We start from the raw sequence: 24,793 nt of genomic DNA, 5'->3' as shown, positions 1-24,793 counted from the left end.
TTGCGCAGGAAAGAAAACACACACTAGGTAGAGTAATTGCTTTAAAAAATACATTGTAGAAGTGAATAGTTCAGGGTAGAAGACTTTTTCCCCCCTGTATTTAAAGTGATAATAAATTATATACAAATATATACTGTAGGAATAGAGAAGTGTAATTTTACACAGCATAAATACAGATCATATTCATGCTATTTATACAGCTATGCTACGCACAGCTCAAAATACATGCAACAAAAACATGTTACGTGTGTTCACACATTCGTATGTTCTATTTTTCTATTTTTGGGTCTCAATTCTCAGTTAAGCTGTATAAGCCCCATTAAAACTATGATTTTCTAGCTTACTGGCTTTTTCAGTTTGTTTCAATATGGACTGACAGTGAAGTTGTGTAAATACAGTCATTTTTGTATGTTGCAGAGATTCACACTGGTTTTAACAAAATTAGAAAATCTTGCAAATGACTGCCATTTTTCAAAGCACGGTTTCCAGGGCAGTAGCTGTTTCACACTAGACAGCACAGTCGCTCTGCTTGCCTACCTCAGTTAAAACAAATCGGAAGCAGCCAATAAGAGACAAAGTAGAAAATCCCTTTTAGGGGAGGCTAGACACAGCATACATATCTCAATGGATGTGCTCATCAACAGCAAGCACAGTTTTAAAGCCCTTAAGTGTTTGTAGGACTGAAAATTAATTTGTTTTCCAATTCCAAAGTGAGTCATATGCTCCAAACAGATTTTCAAGTCAATGAAACATGACCTTGTATGATCTAATTAAGCAACTCAAAGGTATTGGTTGTTTTAAGATCCCTCTGGATATACTTGAGTTCAAATGCACACACATCATCTGTATGTACAAGCTCATAAATCTACAAAAAATGCAAATCAGATCATTAATGCTTGGAATTTGACAGTCTTGCCACAGTTCTCTAAAAGGTAAAACATGAAAAAGTCCTGAATAATATATACTTTTATTTTTTTTATGACTTAGCACACGCAGAGTACAAAAATGTACTGGAAGCAGACCACCAAATACCTCTCTTTGGCTTGCAAATATCTGGTCCATAATCAGGTATAAACAAATCAAATTCTCTGAAACCCACTATTCCAATTTCTTGTCTGGAAGATGTCTCAACCCTTTGAGTGCATTGGAACAGATGATGACCTTTGAAGGTCCCTTTCCACCTACCTTTTTCTGTGACTCTATCTTAATTTTCTACATTTTGTGAATTGACTCCTCTGCTCCACCACACACAATTACCATTATTTAGTTGCAAAAAATTCTATGAGTTTTTTCTTTTTTTTTTCCTATTTTTCCCCCAAGTCTTTTGTCTTTGTCATTGTTCCTGTGGTCTCCTTGCTCCATTTCAATTTTACCTCAGACCTCTGTGTAGACCTAATCCCTGATCTGTAGTCTTTATAAGCATCCCTCACATTTCCTGTGTAGATTATTGGTCATACACATATATACCCACTCCTCTTGCTGTCCATAGATGCCTGTGTGTCTAACAAGAATGTTGTCTCAAATGCCAACATAAGTATCTTTTGGGGTATCTCTGTATTTCCATTTCCTTTTTCCTTTTCACATTTTTCTCCACTTGTTCAACTGTTCAATCTCCAAAATCTTCCCTGCTATTTTCTTTTCTTTCTTAAGGGTATCCTTCATAAATCACCTTTATCCACTTTAATCTGACATACCCTGTAATTGTGCTCTCCCTTCTCTCATCAACCCTTTTTAGCTCATATCAACAATGTGGCCATACCTAAATTCCATAGCATAGTTCATGCAGCCAGAAAACCCACTGTAGAAGGATGCTGCCTGGGAAAACTAGGCTGCCACCATTTGATTTGCTTTCTTACCTCCATCAACAGCAGCTGTCTCTTTCACTATATATAAAGCTGACTCTAGAAGTAGGGAAATGAAAGGAAAATGAGTGCCATGCAGGGACATATTTCTTCACCAAGTTTTTCTTTACTCCAGATTCAGACCCTAATCCTACAATTGGATCCACATGGCTGGCTGTGTTAATCAAAATATGGGATGAAGGTGTAGGCTACAAGCAACAGTTTTGCCGTGCTGCCCTTCCAGGACATGGCCCCTTGCCATTCACAGACTATATGTGTCTGACCTCTGGCTGCGCCCCTCACACAAGTTTGCCAAAGGAGCACTCACAGTCTGCAGAGCAGGCCTGTGAAAAAGGCTGGCTGATCAACCCAGAAGCTGAAACCAATGCTTAGCTCTGTGGGCTGTTTCCAATATTTATAAAATAAAATAAACACACCAGATCTCACTAAACAACTAATCACCTACAGCATGTACGTGGGTTTCTTTCTTTCTTTCTTATGAAAACGATTTTAGGTGTGACAAAACATGTGAAACAAGTGGAAAAACATTTCCAAGTACTTTTGCTCTCAGAAAAGGTTTAATGATTGAAGAGATTAAGGGATTGGGGTTTTTTTACTGCTTTAAAAAAATCAATTTTTACTGAAAATTTGAACTGGTCTATGAAGCTTCAGGCCAGCAACATTAAAAAAGATTGAGTTACAGCATGCCATTCTGAATGTAGCACGTTATGAATTCCATATCCCTCAGCTAGAGTGACATATTTAATGATTAAGCCAAGTCATTCAACTCTCTGGTTTAACTTTTTTTCCTAGCCAGTATTAACTTTATACGTACAATTCAAATGGCAAGAGGAAAAATAACAGAACAGTAACTTGCCTGCAATAAAGGAATAACTAGCAAGGTCTTACAACTTTACAAAATCAGAGTTCTGTTAGAAAGGTATCATGTGCTAATTAGCCCAATGTTAGTAAATGCTTGCTATCGTACTATTTTAAAGCAAACAATTTTCCATGTGTTCCAGCTCTGCCCTATATTCCGTCCTTCATTTTACATGAGCTTTTCCAGCTAAGACAGCAACAAAAATTGCCATGCCAGATCAGATCGCTGGTCACATTAACCTCAATACCCAGTATAAGCTGGTCCTTTACTTAAATAAAATAGGAGAAAAAATATCCATTTAAATACCTCTCTCTTGCTCTGCACTGATGCACAAAGAGTAAAATCTCCTTCCTGACCTCCATGACAACTGATTTACACCCAGAAGCATTAGTTTTAATTACAATGACATAGAAATAGTCAATTTATTTCCTTGCGCTTACTCACTCATGAACGTGCATTTCCTCCTTCCAGCACAGAGTAATTATCTCTTTGCAATTATCAGCACAGATGTGGCAAATTTAGAATTTTCATGACTGTCTGCTAATACCTGGAGTCTTGAAGAATAGACGCTCTGCCACATCTTTCCAACAGCCTCAGGATTAATGACCCCCCTTGAAAAAAGCTGTTTCTGCCTGAGGTATGATTCTGTAAACAGACACACTAAAAATGTAGAGTATAGGAGGAGGAAGCGTTATTGCAAACTCTTTGTCTTCCGTAAGGTGTGTTCTAAAGGGTATGCTACAGTTTGAGTTTCTCCAAGGTTTAATCCTACATGCATTTTATACCTGTACGTGTACAGGCACATATATGTGCATGTAGAGCATGGCACATCTACAGCTCAGTTGCTGGCAATTGTTTTAGTCAAGGAAATAACAGAAATATGAAAAAAAAATTGGAAGGGACAGACATGCCGGTATCCTTTGGGTCATCTGTGTGTCCAAGACAGGAGCAACTGATTCATGTCACACTGCACTTGTGTCTCTAATCTATTTTTAAGGATCAAATCTAGACCTTATGGCTCTCAGTGGGTATCTTGTGACAAGGCACTGTTGCCTTAGTATCATTAGAAATGTTTTCCTAAAGTGTGGATCTTTCTCAGTGTGGGTCAAACCCATAACTTCTTCACTTGCTTACTATGATCTCAGTGACCAGCAGTATTCCTGCTAAAGCTGACCTAGGCTTTGTAAACTGGAACTATTGCACCACCTGATTGCTGGTTATTCCAGCCTGAGACCATAGAAACTGAATGAGTCCTTCCAGAACTGAATACATTATTTTCAGATAATTTTTCCAATTTCACCTATAGAGGTAGTTTTGTCTTTAACACACTCAAAAGTTTCACTTAAGCATGTTTTATCAGACAGCTTAATATGTAAACATCGTGCACATCTTTCAGGAAAACACTGACCTTAGCAAACGCAGGACAATCCCAAACCATAATCAAAAGAGCCTCCCAGTTCGACAGGGAACCTCTGACTGTTACTTTCTGGGCAGGGTTACGCCACTTTGTGGCTGTTCCATGAATATTTTTCTCCTTGGTCTGTACACAAAAATGGTATTAAAGACAGTTTCAAATCCTTGGTGTACTTGGAGTATGGAGTTACTTGGAGTAACTACCACCTTCTGTAACCCACCTGTTCTTGACAGGTTCAAAACACCCACTAGCAGTTCTGACATGGCTTCAGCCAGTTTGCTAAATACCCTGGTATGAAGTTCCTCTGTCTCAGTGTCAACTCTGTGTTTTCACTGAGCTGTAATAGTCTATGCCTATCCCAACTTGTTGACAGTTTGTATGTTTATAATCTTACCTCAGAACATTTATCAGGGTCATTCTGCAAAAAGACTGACAATTACCAAGAACCTCCAACTTTTTCTTCTTATTTTCAAAAGAAAAAATGCATATTAAACCTCAGCCTGTAGCATGGGACGTCTGATAAGCACTACAAATAAAGTACATGCATACTAACTTATCAACATGAACATTTTCTTGGGGACAGGCTGAGAGAAACTACACGATCCATTGTTGAAATTTTAAAATGGGAAACTGCCAGAACAAAGATCTGAACCCACAGTTTGCCATATGCTGGGTAGATCGTACGCAGATCAACCTGGGGAAAGACTTTCTTGCCTTATAATTAACTAATTACTCAGAGATATTGCTCTAGCAATACTTAAAGCAATTCATTATTATATCATGTAAATAAAATATAATGAATGTTTTTTAAAAAGTCTGATGCTTAAGTTATCACAGAAATAAGAAGTTCGATCTCCTGAGCTCTATTTTCTTCTCGTTAAATTAGGTCCAAACCAAAATGTCCAGTCCAAGAGCCAAAGAAAGAAAATGTTTTAGTTGATCTTTTTTTCCCCTGTCTAGCACACTCAAAAATCTGCAGTCATAGATTTCCAGTAAGTAGAATGAGAGAAGTGGAACAGAAATACTTTCTAAAATAAAGAAACAACATGTAATATTAGGTCTTTTCTATCTGTTTTTTGAGATGTACAGTTTCTCTGAATGACAGTGAGCATGAAAGGGTTGATCTGGATTAACAAATCTCTTGAAAATTAAAGAAAATATGGTCTTAAAAAAACCCAGCACCTTGTAAAACTCCAAAAAGTGACAAATCAGTTTTGAAGGATCCTAAAAATATGCCTTTCTGTGAAACCTGATCAAAGTTTAGTGTGAGCACACTTGGACAGAACATGCTGAAAAAGAATTTAAGTAGAATACATATCCATTGCGTAAGCAGTTTAATGAGTCTTAGTTTAAGCCTTGTTGATCTGGCTTGGGCAAAATACACCATCAGACTACATCAGCAGGTACAGAAGTGGAGCAAGCTAATCCTGGAAAGGAAGCTGTTATACTGGGAACTGTTTTGAATTTTACAGAAACTTACTTTGTGGACTGCTAAAGTGCTAAATGATCTTTTTCTCTGGAAAAAGATGGTTGCAACTAGGATACAGGTTTACATCATTTTAATGACAATGTTTACAGGTAAATACTTTCTTTTTGTGAAATTATGTGTGCCTTTAGAATGTACTGAACATGTAGTATCTATGTAGACTGCTTGTTTGTATTTGCCTGATATTTATGTCCTGTCTAGGAACTAGAAAGGTAGAAGGCTGTAAACAAATTTCTGACCAAAAGGTGTATCAAAAGTCTAATTTGGATAATACTTTTATAATTTTTAATCAAAACAAAAACTAGTGGCATTCAGCAGAATTGAAAGAAGCGTTTGTCATCCCTCTTCTGCGGGAAACTTTTGCTGCTAAGTTTGAAACGGTTTAATTAAAAGGCTAACTAGAAAATAGCTACCCAATATTAATAATGTGCAGGTTAAAAAAGAAGACATGCATGGCGTTATCAAACTGAGGTAAAGGAGCTGTTTCATCTCTGTTTTGAATAAAACTTCACAGGAGGAAAAAGTAATCATTATCTATAAAAACATGATAAATTTCAGGTGGGTGTGTAATATATTTAGAAGAGAAAAGGTTGAATGATTTTACTTTACCTTTTACTTTAAAAATACAAACATGTTTCGCTGAGTTAATTCATATAACCGCTGAAAAGAAAACAGTAGTTCCCCCTGTGCTTGCTTTTGGTATGTCTTACATCTTTAGAGACTATTTTTCTTACATTCTAAACTTCTCCTCCAACCTGAGCTATTTGAACTGCTTGTACAGTTCTATAAATATTGGTTAATCCTTTTATCTAGAGTGCTTTTATCTTGAGTGACAGTGGTCTTTGCTTGTATAATAACTGGCAGATAACAAGCAATATCAATGCTGCTTGTAAGAACAGCTGATTTATGTATTCTTGACATGAAAAAATGGCTTATTATTCATTTTTTGGTGTGACCTATATTTATGTTTGTGCTAATCTTGTGAAGTTGTAAGCATATAGATGTATGTATATACATGTTTATGTATATATATACAAAAACCTGCAAAAGAATTATTTTGCAACATATTATTAATATAATTACTTAAATAAATAAGCATTGTACGCAGACACTGAATTACTTAAGCATCTCTATGGTAGCCACTTTGCATTTAAAAACTAATGTTATTTGTTTTCCATAAATAAGGAATACCTTTATAATATGTGTACCTCCTCATAAAATTAATTTTATTTCTTTGTTATATATTGACATATTTTTTTTCAGATGTGTTATCTAAATTTAAAAGTTAAAACATATATGATTTCCAAAGAAGTTTAGCATTCTCCTGAAATTATTTCATTAACTTTATATCTAATTTGGTAAAGTAGAAAACAACACAGACACGAAATATTATAGTAAAGTTGGTTTCAATTTATGCATCTATGTCACCCTTTCCAGAGACAGTCTTTATTTCAGGGTGTGACCCAGGCCACAAGCTACAAGGCAAAGATGATGCCTTGCAGGTGCCATGGGATAACAGACTAATATACCCAAGAGTTGTCATGCATTACTGAAAATGCAATGACTAAGTATCCAGCCATTCACTCTGCTGACTTCAACTATGAAAGGTTTTACAAGGGCTCCCAGACTATAAATCCTTAATCATGCTCTGAGCACTCCATAGCCCTATAACAAGGCTAAGTACATCCCTCATCCTACTGCTTCCACGCTGCACTGTTGTCTCTGACAGAAAACCCCCAAGACACCTGCATTTCTACAGCTGTCCCAGTGAGACTGAGTTGTATACAAGACCTATGGACACATTGTTCTCAATGTCCAGGCAGGGAAGGGAGCAATGTCAGGCATGAGATGTACTAAAACATTGACCAAAAAAGGAAACAGCTCGCGGTAACTTCACTTTTCATATACTAGAACAGCAAAAGCAGGGCAAGTCACTAGCACAGAAATTGAAACAAACTGGGCAAAGCAGACATCATCCTGGCCCCCAGTCAGTAATGGTTTGGGAAGTACACTTCAGTTTCAGAAAGTCAGTCCCAATGAGTCATATTTCTGCCAGATGCCACTACGTATTATGGTATACATAGACATCTCACACTGCAGTAAGTATGAGCCTGGCTGGAAACCAGGGAAAGACTGCTGCTGTAAAACCTCGCTGCCAGACCAGGGAGAGAGCACTAGTGTGTTTGATAATCTGAAGCTTCAAGTGAAAACTGTATTCTATAATTGAAAACTCATAAGTGAGGAGCACTACTGCAAAGAGAGCCTTTTATATATATGCTATGACCACTTCACTCTAGCTAATCTTCTAAACAAATCTCAACCAATTCTCAGTTCCCTTCTGGCTCTCCTGTAACTTACTCCTCTCCAAGGTGGGTCTACTTATGACTGTGATTGAATAAAGTCAACAGGCAAGGAATTAGCCTGAGTAACTATGTTTATCTACCATTGGAAGCAATTCATTGTGGCTGAATGCTGCTCTGTAATTTTCTATGAAAAATGCTTGTGTTTTGCTGTAAAAATGCTCAATGCAAATTTGCATATAAAGGTAGATGCACTGCATAATTATGCCTATTAACTACTTTGTGCTGATGATATTAGTTTGAAAACTGACTGCAAATTACTTCTTATTTTCTCTAGAATAACTATGAAGGAAAATGGAAATATTAGGAGCTGCACTTAGCATGAGTTTTCAAAAAAGTATTTGGGTATTTTAACTGCTTCCAAAGAAGATAAGAAACAGATTTTCCCTGATCCATTGCATACGTATCGGTCACTTGATTGCTCAAGGGAGAAGGTATTATAATTACCACTTTATAGATGAAAAACAGTGCAGAGGGATAAACAGGTTAGTTTTGCAGGAGGAACAGATTTTTTTCCCTTTGCGAAGTCTGATCCAGGAGACATACCTTGGACACACCTATTGAATTACAGTGAAGTTGGGATGAGGAGCGCTCCTTTTACCCAATATACCAGAGGCCAAGTGTTATATGGATGAGGAGGAAATATGAGTATGTATTGCCCACATCTGATGGAAGTGTTCTCATCAACAAGCTCTGAGATATTTGAGAAAATATTCATTTCACCTTTTCTTGCTTTATATTTTGTATCTAGGAAAGGTAAAGAAAGTTCCACTGTAGATACATGGTACCAGGAGTATTCTGCTGGGACATACTGGTTCAAACCCCTCCAACAGTTTCTCACAGATCATAGGATTATAGAATAATTAGAGTTGGAAAGGACTTTAAGATCATCAAGTTTCAACCCCCCTGCCATGGGCAGGGACACCTCACACTAAACCATGCCACCCAAGGCTTCGTCCAACCTGGCCTTGGACACCGCCAGGGATGGAGCACACAGAACTTCCCTGGGCAACTCATTCCAGTGCCTTACCACCCTTACTTACTGAATTTCTTCCTTATATCCAATCTAAACCTCCCCCGTTTAAGTTTTAACCCGTTACCCCTTCTCCTATAACTACAGTTCTTAATGAAGAGTCCCCAGCATCCCTATAGGCCCCCTTTCAGACACTGGAAGGTTGCAATGAGGTCTCCACTCAGCCTTCTCTCCTCCAGGCTGAACAGCTCCAACTTCCTCAGCCTGTCTTCATACAGGAGGTGCTCCAGTCCCCTGATCATCCTCGTGGCCCTTCTCTGGACTTGTTCCAACAGTTCCATGTCCTTTTTATGTTGAGGACACCAGAACTGCACACAATACTCCAGGTGAGGTCTCACAAAAGCAGAGTAGAGGGGCAGGATCACCTCCTTCGACCTGCTGGTCACACACCTTTTGATGCAGCCCAGGATACGGTTGGCTTTCTGGGCTGTGAGAGCACAGTGAAGCTGGCTCATGTTAAGTTTCTCATTGACCAACACCCCCAAGTCCTTCTCCGCAGGGCTGCTCTGAATCTCTTCTCCACTCAACCTGTAGCTGTGTTTATATAATACTGTGCACAAGAAAACTATGGCATGTGAATGGCATTTTTATATTTAACATAATATAGGCTTGCGAGTCAATCTTCCATTTATCAAGGCGTTCCCTTTTAATTAAAGATAATTCAAGGAAACAGATGTTATTAAAAAATACCATTTGGGTCTCCAATTATCCAACTCAAAATGTCTAATTCCTTGTTTGTTCTTCAGGTACTCACTGTGATGAAGATATCAACGAATGTTACATGAACCCTTGCCAAAATGGTGGAATCTGTGAGAATTTCCCTGGAAATTACACTTGCCATTGCCCACCTGCTGACAAAGAAGGGATTTATTATGGAGGCTGGAATTGTACAGAAGTTCTCCATGGCTGTACTGATCAGCAATGCCAAAACAATGGAATATGTATCCCACATTTAAAAAATGGCCAACACGGATTCAGCTGCATATGTTCACCTGGGTATACTGGAATACACTGTGAAACTGTAACCACATTTTCTTTTCATGGAAACAGTTTTCTTTTGTTGAAGAATCCCCTGAACCCTAAAAAGGAATTTTTCTATAATATAAACCTGAGGTTTCAAACTGTGCAACCTACAGCTTTTCTGTTTTACCGAGGGGAGAAAAATACATTTGCAAAGCTGGAGTTACTGAACGGCTACTTACACTTATCTGTGCAAGTCAATAACAAGCCACAGGCTCTTTTGCATATTTCACATAATGTCAGTGATGGAGAATGGCATTCGGTGGAGGTAACCTTGGCAAGAGCTATTACTCTTAATTTGCTTGACAGCTCTTGTGTAGAATCGTGTCTCAGTAAAACGTCTGCTGTGATAGATAACGATCACATGATGCTTGCATTTCAGAGCACGTTTTTGGGCAGCTTACCAGTGGGGAACATTAGCGGCAACTCTCTACTTAACATCTATAATATACATTCTGCCCCTTCATTTGTAGGCTGTCTTCAGGACATTGAAATAGACTTGAATGTTATTACACCAGAGAATGTATCACCTGAATCATCTTTAAATGTCGGGACAGGATGTACTAAAAAGGACTGGTGTGAAACCCACCCTTGTCAGAACAGGGGACGCTGTACCAACCTGTGGCTGAGCTACCATTGCGATTGCTACCGGCCGTACACGGGGCCGAGCTGCGCAACAGGTAAGGAAATGCTGTGGGCATTTGTGTTCTAATGGTTACTGGAAAAGTTATTATAAACGATCCTGTTACCATGGTGACGAAACAGCACAACCCTTAGGATTTCTGGAGCTTGATGTCAGCTGGTAAGCAAGTGCAAGAGGTTAGTAGTAGCACACCTTCAGTATTTTCTAGTTACTTTTCAGCCTGACAAAAAAAGTCAGGCTAAACTGGTGGATTCCACTCATCCAGCTTTAAAATCTTCTTAGAGCTCTTAGCGCGGCATGAACTGGAAAACTGTAGTTCGCCATAGGTTATGCACCCCAAGTATAATTTAGAAAGCAACTAAGTCACTTGGAGTTTAAGTCTTACTTTCAAAGCATTCTTTGCAAATTTTATCCTTGAGCTCTCTAGGCTTTTATAAAGAAACTCATTTAAGGTAATGAAAGGCAAGCAGAAGCACTGCAAGTTAAAAAAAAGAGAGATTCCAATTTAAAAAAAAAATGAAAGAGATTATACTATTAACTTAATCTGATTAGCCCAAGGAGAAGGCAGGGCTTCAGAGACTGCAAACAGGGCCCATTCATCTTTCAGCCATTCCCAAGGCAGCTCTGAAGAATCACTAACGAAGGCAGCCATTACCAGATAGCTGCTTGGTGACCAGCGGAAAACCTGCTCATGTCTCAGCAAATGAAAGAGCACATCTCAGCAAACAGCATCTTTGGCAGTGACAGGCAGGAATACAAAAGCTGCAGATGCCCTTAGCATTTTCCCTGCTACAAATGATCTTTCCAAGTGCAGGTTGAGTCAAATTGGAAGGACAACAGGAGGTCCCTGCCTAGTTCCCTGCTATACTGCATCTGTTGTGTGAAACCCTCTGGAGCTGTAAGTACATCATCCCTAAGGAGCATTTTGGGGTGGACTCTGCAATACTTGCCCAGCATAAGTTTTAGGGATTTCAAACAAGCAGTTTTGTTGAAGAAAACTGCACAGGAATAAGTCTTGCACACAGCATCCTTGCCTCTGCTTCCCTCTCTGCCCCCTTGCTAACCATGCACACATGGTCTATCATAACAATGTTTTGGGAAGGAGAAGTGCATGCATGCACACAAATATGCATACTTACATATATTTGTGTATACATATTTGCCAAGTGGACTGAAAAAAATAAAGTGCAACAGCAGAGCCATGGTCAGATTAGAATGGACAGATCCATTCTAATCCATACACCCATAAACTGGTGTAAATCGGCATGGCTGCTCTGTCGCCAGTGAAGATACATTGATTTACATCATCTGAATGACTGGCCTTAGGGGTTTATTGAATACATTGCTGCAGAAAGCTGTAGCTTGAAATACATTTCAAAATGTTTAAATGCAATTTCATTTTGTAATAGTTATCAATACTTTTCAATAGTTTTTCTTCTTGGTTTTATTGCAAAATGACAAAGTCTGAGAGGTAATTGTAACAGACTTCTTTGAAGTCTAGCTGTAATTTATCCTAAGATTTGGAAGGCAACTTTGGAGCATAGGACAACATCTGGTAAATATGTTTGCCTCCTTACATGAAGCAAAATTAAAACCAGTCAGGGCCAGGAGAGGCTTATACTGGCATTAGAACTGTTGAGAATGATTAGAAAGCATGCTTTTTTTTTTTTTTCCTGCTGACCACAGTATTCCTTGCAAATCATGGCACCATGCCATTTTGATACATAGGGTCTAGATATATGCCATATTTAAAAGACCGTGGCAGGTTTCTTAAAAGGCAGAGTTGGGGGGGACTTGCAGTAAAGGATAACACAAGAAATACTAGTGTCTTTTTGAAGAAAAGTTGCTGCCAAGTATTTAATTGACAAGAGGCAATATTTTCTCTACATATACAAAATAACAAACAGATGTTGACTCATTTTGATCAACATCCAGATGTTGTGACCCAAGAGGTTAATATTGACCAAGGTGATGCTAGCCATCTCATCAAAGAGAAGATCAGAATGATGATGTGTATATATATATATATATATATATGTATTTTTATAAATAGAACTGTAACAAAGTCATTGTAAACATGAAATACCTTTTGAAGATTAATGCTTCCTTCTAATACTGCAAATGTGTAATCTTCATTCCAGCAGAAATTTTCTTTTTACACTCATAGAAAAACGTCTTGGTCTCTAGTACACCCTACAGAGAAGATAAAACTTCTCTGAGATTTATTGCCTCAAAACACTCATTTCAACCAATAACTATTTCTACATACCAGAGTTTTAACAAGAAGATGTAGATGTATAGGTAGTCTTATTCATAGAATTAGAATGTTTCATATTTAATGTATTTAAGAAATTGTCTGTTTAGGAACAAGTAAGGGATCTATTCTTGTTGCTAAATAATATTACCACGCCGCATAGTAGTGCAGTATGGTTATTAAGGGTCTGTTGGGGCTTCACAGTCAGTCCCTTATTTTCACTGGGTTTTTTAATGTAGTCATAAAAAGAGCAGTGCTGCAGGCAGAAACTTGGCCTATGAGGTCTCGCTCTATGAGTTTTACTGCACAATAGAGGTTGACTCTTTAGCTGTGTGAGCATTTAAGAAAAAGTTTGGATTATTCTTTCTATGAATTTGAGACATTAAAAATAGCTTTTGAAAGTGTTTAGGCAGGAAGTCTGTAATGTTGAGGACAAGATCACGAAACTTAAAGTGTAAAAATAGAAACACTTTGTTGTGCTTTTAACGAGATGATTCATCAGAATAAAATACGGGTTTGGCTACATATTTTGTATCCTTACAAGTCTGAAAATCATTACTGAAAATAAAGAGCAAGGGAGAGAGACAGATGGTTTTGGTTTAATCATTTTAATTGATAAGCACAAAAAGAGAGAAAAAAAATAAAGCTTACTCAATCCTGGATCATTTTTCCCCCTCAACACCACAGCATGATGAGCACTCATAGGACTGAGCAGGATTCACAGCTAGATACAAGCTAATGTATGCAAGCACGTGTTGAGCCCCAGCAACAGAAAGTCTGTTAGAGAACTGGGGAGCCTATGCAGCACCAAATAGGTGCCCTATTTGGAGGTTTCACACATGAAAGTTTTGCTGAGAAGCTTTGGGCTATTTCTATGATTGAAATCAGTGCAAAAGATAGCACAAAGTTCCAGAATTACATTAACTTCCATGGTCACCACAGGATCAAAGCAGCTAGGTTCTTTTCAAAATGATCTTTCTGAGGATCAACTCAGGAAACTGTAGAAATCTGTCCTTGTTTAGCCATTTGAAAACACAGCATTACACAGAGCATGATAAAGGGGAAAAATATGCCCAATAACATAACATCTGGTCCTGTACTGGGGCTTAATGCTACAGCCATGGAAGCCAAGAGGAATTTTGAAATAGAAGCTATTTACAGCTGGATCAAGTCTTTATTCACCCATAAATAACAGCACATCTTAGTACCATACGTAAATACTATCAAGTAGCTGTTTGATCATTGGCTTTCTTGTCATTTAGCCCTAACAATTTCATTTTTCTACCTTCTCTCTTTTTTTTTAATCTTTTCCCATATCTCTAACCTCAAGAGTACATTCCAGGCCGGTTTGGATCTGAAGACTCCTCTGGCTATGCTGCTTTTCCTCTTGATGCCACTCAGGATGCCACTCAGAATGAAAAGTTGAACGTATCAATGTTTGTCCGAACACGCAAATCTTCTGGCTTGTTACTGGCTTTGAGAAACAGTACTTACCTCTACATAAGAGTCTACTTAGAAGGTGGGAAACTCACAGTACTAGTTCTAAATTCCACTAAGTTATTCGGGAAACACTCTATGAATGATGGAAACTTTTACTTAATAACATTAAAAATAGAACCCAATAAGGTAGAATTGTTCCAGTCCTCTCAATACCTAGGCTTTATTTCTACTCCACTCCTAACCATCCAAAGTAAGGATATTCTTTACATTGGAGGCCTACCAGATAACAAAGAAACTGATGAAAATGGCAGGTATTTCAAAGGCTGCATCCAAGATGCAAGAGTGAATAACCAGCCACTGGAATTCTTCCCCATCACCAATCCACTGAATTCTGCTACCAATCGAACTCTTATCAATGTCACCCAAGGCTGCACTACTGACAACCTCTGCAAGGTAAGAATTACATGTTTCAGAGCACTTTCACATGTTTAAAATGGGGGATTCCCTTTAATCCTTTGTACATTCCCATACATTATTTGAGGATAATGACTTCTTAGGGAAGTATATAGAAATGCTAGAAAGAGCAGATTTTGTTAAGTTATGATACATATGATGACTATCAGCAGCAGAATGTATTTGCATAGGGGAGAATTAAAATATTTTAAGGTTGAAATACCATTTTCACCAATTGAACATGCTGTGCTGTCATAGTGCTGGTCTTTGTCACTTTCTGTCTGAAATAACCAGAATCCTCTCTTTTGCCAAACAGTCCCTCAACCTTAGAGTTCAGTCCACCAGCTTTTATTGACACTTAGGTTGTCTCTTCTCTTTCCCCATAGTCCAACCCTTGCCACAACGGTGGTGTGTGCTATTCAATCTGGGATGACTTTACTTGCACGTGCCCCCCTTATACAGTGGGGAAGGCATGCGAGGAAGTTAAGTGGTGTGAGCTTGGGTCCTGTCCTCATGAAGCACAATGCCAGCTGGTACCCCAGGGATTTGAATGTAGGTACATTTCAGTTATTCCTGTAAACTTTGGAGATTAGAAACTATAGACATTTTCATCATCATTTCCTTAAACTCAAAATTCATTGCCTTTAAGGTTCATTCATTCAAATGTTATTTCTGTATGAAAATAATAATTATGTCTATTCTAAGTAACATTAACAGGAAGAGTCTGCCCTACCAAATACAGAATTTTCAACCAGACCCCCTGACACAGACACTGATGTTTACAAGACCTTTGCTTTTGACTTATTCAGCACAGCTTGTCGAGGTTGTACAATAGATCAATATGTTGCCAGAGTGTAAGTGTACCGCTCATATTTTCACTGTAAAGAGATAAGAGGATATTCAGTGTTGGATTAACCTTAGAATGTTGTCCATCATTCTGAAAAGATAAGCTATATGACATACATTGCATCATTTGATTTTCTTAAATGTTAAATATCTTTGAAGGAAGTCACCTTAATACCAACAGTTATTCAACTAGTAACTTCCTAAGAAGCACCTGCACACCATGTAAAAATTGATGGCCATTAGCTGTCTTTAAGAACATTAGCCACCCTGCATTTCTCTTTCTTTTTCCACTTTCCTTCTCCTTCCCACCCTGGAGTGGAATTTAAAAAGCAAGTAAGAATTTTGAAGCAATATTTTTTCTTTTTGCTATCAAAGAGAGCCCTAACGATGCTGTGAAGAAGATAAATACACACACAGTCTGGTGGAAGCTGTTAGAATGCCTGACTCTTAGGAATGAGAAGGTTGGTCAACAAAAGCTTTCTATCATAGACAATTTGCTGACAGACCAATAGGGTGCTATTTTTGTTGAGATTGTTAGCATCAGCATTGCACCACTTGTTAAAATTTATAACTGAAATTAAAATAATTGCACCTTCTCTAATAGACGGCTTTAATGCTAATATCCAAATAAGTTCTCTCATAAACTTTACTATTGCCTGTTACAGTAGAACATAAACACGCACATACAGCAAAGTGAAAAGTATCTGAACCTTTTCCTTTTGCTAAAATCAAGGTAATGTACAGTTAGATCACGTTTCGATTTTTGTGCTGGTTTATGTGGCAATAGTAGGGAGTTTCCCTAATAAATATTCAAAAAGAACTGCCCTACAGAGCTGTATTTTTAACTAGTTGTTTTCTTAGCTACAGTATAGACTTGTTGTACAGCACAGGGTAATGAAAAAACAAGGAGATTTGCTGGCCAGTGACTTCTCTGCCAGCCTGCTGTGTTATGCTCTGGGTACCGTTTTAAATTAAGGCAGAGAAAGAGCTGTTTTTCAGACACTTGTGGCTCTAGTTGAACCTAGATGGCTATGATTAGCAAGCCCAGTAGGAAAACACACCCTCCAGAAATAAGAGAAAGGTGAATACAGGAAGCGGATGTGTGGAACAGTAACTGATAGCAAATCTGTATTCCCAGTGTCACAACTGAGAGTAGAAGCACACCCAGACAGCTTGCTGCACTCAGGATTTAGTAATGAGTTCTATAGGAATATTTTAGAATTATGAGCTTGAAACTCTCAGCTTTCTGAGACATTAAACAGATCAGAAATAAAAGTTCTGACTTTCGTTTTTAGTGGGGTTTCCTCTGAGGAAACTTTTGCTATGAGAAAGACACACATTTGATGCACAAGGCAGTGTGGTTACACCTCTGCTGCCTCAGCATCAGGATATACAGTTAATAATTTCTTACTGTGATTCCCAGGGGTTCTTTTCATCCAGATTTACATCTGATCTATCTCTGAGCCCACAGATAGATCAGAAACCCACCTTATCTCAGTGCTAGTATCTTACAAAGCTAAATTTGTCTGAAGAATGGACAGAAGACATTCCTTCCTGTCCCTCCTCCTTATCGATAATCCTCGTAAATCTCAGAATGTGCAAATTTACAGCCCAGCGAGTTAGTGCATTTTAGTAGAAACCATGCTAATGAAAGATGTCAAATACCTTTGTGAAGACATCCATAAAACTGCCACAATGTTACCCATCAATTTTCACTCACAGCAGTGCAAGCTGAGTACTCTGCTGCCCTCCCAGCCCAGCCAGCCCAGGCTCTGTTCCATCAGCAGAGCTCTGGCAGTACACACGCAGCAGGAGAAGCTGGTTTTAAATGTGACAAGCACGACTCTTCTTACATTGATTTTAAAGGGACTTATTGTCAACTGACTTCAATTAAATTCATCACCAGTGAGAGTAAATTGGGATCTAATCAAACACTTTTTTAAAACCTTTTTAATGCTTTACCTAAGAAAACAGAAATTGAGAACAAAGGTTCACCCCATTCAGGCCTGTCATGGGCAATAACTTGCTGTACAAAACTAGGGAACAAACCCAAAATGACATTTCTTGTTTTGAAATACCCTCCCAGCCTCAGCTGTGAGATGCATGCAGTTATGATCATCTCCTTCTCTTTGTCTAATAAAGAAAAATAAAGGTAATACTAATGTAGAATTATACCTTTAGAATACAACTTGAGATGATGCAAAGCAGCACACTTTTGATGTCAGTATAGCTTGCACTGCTCTGTAATTTCTATAGCCATAAGGGGCAGACAAGGATAAACTGATACACTTGTGGAATTTGATTGCTTTTCAGCAAACCTGAAAGGACTTATAAGTCAGGGAACATGGGGCATTGAAGAGATACTGTTCCACATATATAGGTTTAAAGCTGGCCTGATTTCTCAATTATTATCTTTGCACAGGTCTTGCTAATGCAGTGTTCAGTGGCCGAAGCAGTGCGATATTTTACAGAAGCAATGGGAAAATCAGCAGAGACCTCACCAGTATCGTATTTGGCTTTCGAACTAGGGACACTGATGTGATACTGCTGTTTGCAGAGAAGGAGCCAGAGTTTGTTACCATCAGCATCCGCAACTCCAAATTACTCTTTCAATTGCAAAGCGGCAACAGCTTTTATAAGCTGACCCTTGCTAGTTCGCTGCCTGTGAGTGATGGGAAATGGCATCAAGTGGTGGTCTCTATGGTAGAGCCCCTGTCCCAGTTCTCTAGATGGCACATTGATATAGACAACAAGAAAGACACTGCAACTAGTACAACTGCTGCAGGAAGCCTCAACTTTTTGAGAGAAGAGACAGACATCTATGTGGCTGACAAGGCTTTTGACAGTCTGGATGGGCTGCGAGGATGTATGAGCACCATAGAAATCAGTGGCATTTATCTCTCATACTTCGAAAATGCTGACATCCCTACAAAAAAACCTCAAGAGGAGCAATTTCTCAAAATATCCGCAAATCCTGCGCTTACTGGCTGTTTGCAAGTAGATGTCTGCAGCTCAAATCCCTGTATGCATGAGGGGATATGTGAAGAGTTCTATACTTCCTACCGCTGCATATGTTCAAAAGGATGGACTGGCACTCATTGCGAAGTCAACATAGATGAATGCTCTTCAAACCCCTGCATTCATGGAAACTGCACTGACGGGGTCTCCTCCTATGAGTGCAGTTGTGAACCTGGTTACACAGGGGTGAATTGTGAAGAAGACATAGACAACTGCCGTGGCCACCAGTGTGCAAATGGGGCCACTTGCATCGATGGGATTAATGGATATTCTTGCCTGTGTGCTGGTAACTTCACAGGAAAATTTTGCAGGTACTATAAACAAAGCACATCCGCATGATTTTGCCAGGTCTCTTCTGAAGGGTAATTGCATCACTGATGTCTCCATTTTAAACACAGATGTTACGCATCTCTATATATTAATCATGGCTGCAGAATTAACATATAAAGAGTCTGCAGTACAGAAAGCTGTACAGATCAATTAGGTGTGGGCTGAGGCAGTGGAGAGCTGGCAGCTCAGGCAGACACCGATGAGGCAAGGAGACAAGAAACAAGGCACAGCTCTGCTGCCCAGCTCTGCTGCCAGCCTGGGTTCTACAGACTCTGATGACAGGATTACAAGTCTACCAGAGCTCAGAAACATGTGTCCCATCTTTCTTAGAAATGAAGATTTTAAGGGTTTTGAATCTCTAAACTATATTACAGTAATAGATCTCTAGAACTGTAAGTAGAGAAATTCGGAGTTGGTGGGTAAAAAAAAATGACAATGGCTTGTAGAGAAGTTTTTCTCTCCACCCACTGTATCTTTGTTAGGTGGGTCTTTTCCTCCAAGCTTGCTCTCCCAGCCCAGCAGTGCTGGTGACTGCAGACACCACAAAGCCCACTATTGACATCACTTCTGAGACTCCTCATATGTCTGTTTCCTAATCTTCTCAGACACAAGTCTGTAAAGGCTGCAGCTGTTCCGTGATCTGCCTCTTCTTTAATTGCCCTTCTCTGCACACCATAAACATCTCCCTTCTGAGCATGTCCTGTTGTTCTCAGAGAAGGAAAACCCCTTCTCCTTCCTCCAAAGGACTCTAACAAACCCAGTCTGATGCAGCTTCATGGATGCAAACAGACAATTGTTTTCATGCTGCCCAACCACATTCTTTTAGGCTATAATTACGCAATTGTCAATTTTTGTTTTTTCACTTTTTTTTGGGGTAGTGAAGACATCCTGAGATTTGAAGATACCTTATATTGGCTTGATATGCTCTATCTTGTATGCTAATTCTGTCTTTTGAAGTACTCTAAGCTGTCCACTTCTCACACAGAGGCATGCCCGTAATGTGGGTAGAGTGTTACCCTTTTTTTTCTAGAAAAGAATCATTAGGTTGCCAGTAAATATTTGGAAAAGGAAAACCAAATTCAACAAATTAAAGTTAAGCAAAGAGGGTTTTGTGAGTTTTAAACCTCCATTCCTGATGTCTTTCCTTCGGTCAATACCTCAACCAGTAACAGCATTGCTTCCCTGGTTCAGTTGCTGCCTACCACTGGCTGTGAGCACTCTGAGTACCCCAGGCTCCAGGTGTGTCAATGCTCACAGATGTGACATTTCCTTTCCAAGAGGACACACAAGGAGGCACTGAGAATGTGCATCCCCTGAAACTTTGTGTTCATATACAGGTAAAACATACTGCCTTTCCCATTGGTATTGAATAGTACTTGCCAGCAGGAGCACTGCTCCCTCTATTTGGAGACTAACAGAACTAGATTCTGCGCTTAAATAACAAATTTATAAGGTAGATCTAAATATTTTCCACCAAAGAATTGGACTAGAGTCAAGTGAAAAGCTGAGAGAGCACAAGATACACAGAAATGAGGAAAGTGCAAATAACTGCCATTGCCATTTTACTTACCTAGATACAGAAGATTACCATATACAGTTTGTGGGAACGAAGAGAGAAACCTCACATGTTTCAACTACGGCAACTGCACTGATCTCAGTGGCGAGTTGACCTGTGTGTGCCTGCCAGGATTTGCTGGAGAACGGTGAGATGCTCAGCAGGTCTCTTTGGAGCAATTCTTCCAAAAGCTGTTCCAGATGGGTCCAGAGGGTAATGGCCATGGAGGTTTTGATCTCCTGCAGAAATACAGACAAATCAGTTGTTTAATTCAGCAGTTCCTTGCTTAAATGACTTTGAGGGTCTTACTTAGAAAAAAAAGACAAATCAATGCAGCAAGAATCAATCCAACACAGCACCACTAACTCCAGTTACTGATACTATTTCTTAGGCAACATCTTACGGTTGCTTCCGTTAAAAACGTGTGTTTTTTGACTTCCATGCCAATTCTGTTTGTGACAATTCATGCCAATGCTTGTTTGTGACAAGCTAGAATGTTATCTTTCCATAGGTGGGGACACATACCTTGCTCATAGATAAAAATCAGATACAATACACTGACACACAAATATGCAAAGCTGTTTCTTTTTCACATATACATGTTGTGAATATATTCTTTCACAAGGGTTGTATGAGAAGAAATACCTGGTCATATTAAAGCTTATTACTTTCTTACTCAACACTGAATTATGAAAACAGAATTATTATATTGAGAATAAATACTTTTTACATATTACAGTTTAGTCTGAGACAGAGGGATATTCCTCACAGTGAAATTTGTATCTTGTAGCATATTGTCGCAATTCACACTTACCATTTGATAACATTCTACGATCAGCCCTAAAGCAGGGAGGCCTGACAGCCTCAGGTGCTGTAGAAACACAGGAAGATGAGCCAGATTCAGTGTGCGCTCACAGCTCAGAAAGCCAACTGTATCCTGGGCTGCATCAAAAGGAGCGTGACCAGCAGGTCGAAGGAGGTGATCCTGCCCCTCTACTCTGCTCTTGTGAGACCTCACCCGGAGTATTGTGTGCAGTTCTGGTGTCCTCAACATAAAAAGGACATGGAACTGTTGGAACAAGTCCAGAGGAGGGCCACGAGGATGATCAGGGGACTGGAGCACCTCCCCTATGAAGACAGGCTGAGGAAGTTGGGGCTGTTCAGCCTGGAGAAGAGAAGGCTGCGTGGAGACCTCATTGCAACCTTCCAGTATCTGAAGGGGGGCTATAGGGATGCTGGGAAGGGACTCTTCATTAAGGACTGTAGTCATAGGACAAGGGGTAATGGGTTAAACCTTAAAAAGGGGAAGGTTTAGATTGAGTATAAGAAGGAAGTTCTTTCCTGTTAGGGTGGTGAGACACTGAAATAGGTTGCCCAGGGAGGCTGTGAATGCTCCATTCCTGGCAGTGTTCAAGGCCAGGTTGGACAGAGCCTTGGGTGAGATGGTTTAGTGTGAGGTGTCCCTGCCCATGGCTCTAGATGATCTTAAGGTCCCTTCCAACCCTAACTATTCTATGATTCTATGATTCTATGAAGACACTGTCCTATTAACAATATAGTTTGAACAGGTAAGGGGACCTTCTTGGATAGTGAGAAAGGAAATACCACATGTGCTTTTAGTGAAATCAGCATTACATTGGAGTATAAAATCCAAAAGTTCAACAGGACCAAGCAAAGCTGGCTCTGCAAACACAAAGTTTTCAACAAAAGGTTTTCATTCTCCCCCAAACACACTGATTTTGTAGGAACGGCACAGTAAGCTATAAAAGATAAATGAAATGAAAATTCCCACTCAATGCACAGTGCAGTTGGCATGTCAAAATGCATTGCACCACTTAACTCACCACCTCAAAATCTTAAAAAAAAAAAAAGGTGGAAAAATCAAAGCAAATAAAACATAAAAAAGTAGAAGCATATTCTTAGACCCTTCTCTGGTGTGTATGCTTCTTGGGACTACGAGGTAGAAAGAAAGTACTTTGTCCTTCTTTTCCCTGCCAGGCAACTTCCTAATTACAGCTTTGGGAATGAGCCTTCCTTATATCCATCCCACTGGCTGGCAATATTCTCCAATTTATGGTTCCCATGATTCTCGTATTGAATGGCAGCTTTGTACCGAGCATGCTGTGCTTTAACTGACTATTGCAGAAAGGCATTCTTCTCCAGTGTCTAAAATTGACTATTTATCCTTTTTTTCCTCCAGGCTGTCAAACCATGTACCAGTAGTACTTCTGTGCTTACAGATCATAGTATATCAAACATGAAAATTTCACTCCTTTTTTTCAAAACAAAGTCAAATATACCAGTTAATAAGAAAACTAAACCCCAAATCCTTTGTATATTTATGTATCAGATTGATAAAATAGGCATTTTCCTTCAAGACAATATTTCATCCCCCAGAAAGCCATTGATGCACAGTATAGAGAAAACTATATCTTTCTATGTCAATGAATTAGGATCACAAAAAAAGTTCAGTGAGCTTAGTAACAGATGGAAAGGGAAATATGGAAAGGTTACCGCTCATAAAAAGAGGTATCGAATTTTTTATACATTGGAAAAGTACTTTAATTTAGCTTTTTGAATTGCATGAATACAATTTACCATTGACGGAAAACTGTTGAAGTGATTTTAGATTTTAATAAAAAAATTATATAAAAGTTTTTAGTATAAAGAACTGCTCTTCTCTAATGCACCACTGAAAGTGTATTGCACGGTTGTGAATGTGACTGGAGAAAGCAATTCCTTGTAATTCAGAAGGAGAATCTCACATTCTTCCTCAAGATTAAACCTGCTTTTTTATCTGGAAAAATTAGGAATAACTGTTACTATTATTCAAAAAAAAAAAAGGAGCAGAGAATTAAAAGGGAACATTATCAGAGCAGAAAATAACCAGATCACGAGTAGTTTTCAGACAATCATCTCACAAATTCCTTATTAATATTTGATTGGTGGCCTTGAGAAATTATGAGAACTCAAATTTCCTTTATCATCAGAATTAACTCAAAACCATGCAATGATACACACTTAAGCTGGTGAAACCCTGCTCTGCACTGTTCTTACTATTCTTGGGCGTGATTTCAGAGAGACCGGGTAGGAGATTCTGCTGGGGTCTACTGGCATTTTGAATTGAGGAGAAAAAAATGAGGAAGAGAAATGGCAGGTGAATATTCCCAGGAGCAGTCAGCTGGGAAAAAAACCCATGCATTTGTTTGACTTACATCCAGACTACTGAGAAGGAAAATGCGCCCTCATGTTCCCAGAACAAACACACTGGATAAGCAAGCTGTAAGCAGGGCTTGTGTCAGATCTAGGTCTAAAGTCACACACAAACTTTCATTTCACCTGGATAAGCACCATTAACCATAAAATGCTTTACAGAAATGAAATTTCTGGCTTAACTGTCTGTGCTTGAAAATAATACAGGAAGCTCAGGATTTGAGTGTGGCTAATCAGGTAGTTAGTAAAATCATAAACGCATGGATATATGCCACAGATTTCAAATAGATCATCCTCCTCTTCCTTGCCCCTAAAGCTTCTGAATTAAAAATGTACTTATCCAGTACATTTGATTTGTGATTTCAGATGCTCACTGTTTGCAATCTTTACTCTAGGTGTGAAAAGGACATTGATGAGTGCAGCTCTGACCCGTGTCTGAACGGAGGCCTCTGCCAGAACCTTCTCAACAAGTTTCACTGTCTCTGTGATGTGAACTATGCTGGAGACCGCTGTGAGATAGATGTAAGCGACCTCTCCTTTTTTGTCTCTTTACTGTTGTGGCAGAATCTCTTTCAGCTTCTCTCTTATCTTATTCTACGAATGGATGATGATCCAGCAGTCGAGTGGGGTGATCAGGAAGACTATTAAGCAGTCTAAACCTTTGTGTTTTCATGCAGCAAAAGATGCCTTGGCCAAACGGCTTAGCAAACCAATACAAAAATCAGAGTTTTAAAACTTGTTTTATATATCTTTGAATGGTTTTCTATGAATTGCTTTGGATCTGGTTTAGTTCTTTCACTTACTTTTAGAAAAAAATGCTAGAAAATGTTTCATCTCCCCTTCACCAGAGCATTTCACCACATACACACTGCCAGTGGACAACAGTGGTACACGTCAAAAGGCAATACGTACTAACAAGAACTGTAAGTTTACTGATTGTGACGTTCAAACCCTACTGCAATGAGTGGCAAAGACCCACTGCCTTCAAAAAGGGAAATTTTACCATT

The 24,793-nt window shown here is 39.0% G+C and overlaps 1 protein-coding gene across 3 annotated transcripts in view; it reads left to right on the top strand.

The window, feature by feature from the left end:
• Positions 1–24,793, top strand: part of CRB1 (crumbs cell polarity complex component 1) — a 102,908-nt gene that overhangs the window by 56,802 nt on the left and 21,313 nt on the right. For all 3 annotated transcript variants that reach the window (XM_057429143.1, XM_057429142.1, XM_057429144.1), the window contains 6 exons: positions 9,761–10,714; positions 14,262–14,824; positions 15,211–15,376; positions 18,093–18,999; positions 20,593–20,721; positions 24,182–24,308. In XM_057429143.1, the coding sequence (XP_057285126.1) occupies positions 9,761–10,714; positions 14,262–14,824; positions 15,211–15,376; positions 18,093–18,999; positions 20,593–20,721; positions 24,182–24,308 (2,846 nt within the window). The remainder of the gene's footprint in view (positions 1–9,760; positions 10,715–14,261; positions 14,825–15,210; positions 15,377–18,092; positions 19,000–20,592; positions 20,722–24,181; positions 24,309–24,793) is intronic.

The sequence above is a fragment of the Pezoporus wallicus genome, unplaced genomic scaffold (assembly GCF_028554395.1).
Source record: "Pezoporus wallicus isolate ANWC-B61680 ecotype Strahan unplaced genomic scaffold, APGP_CSIRO_Pwel_v1 contig_593, whole genome shotgun sequence".
Taxonomy (NCBI): Eukaryota; Metazoa; Chordata; class Aves; order Psittaciformes; family Psittacidae; genus Pezoporus; species Pezoporus wallicus.
This window is presented reverse-complemented; position numbering and strand designations above follow the sequence as displayed.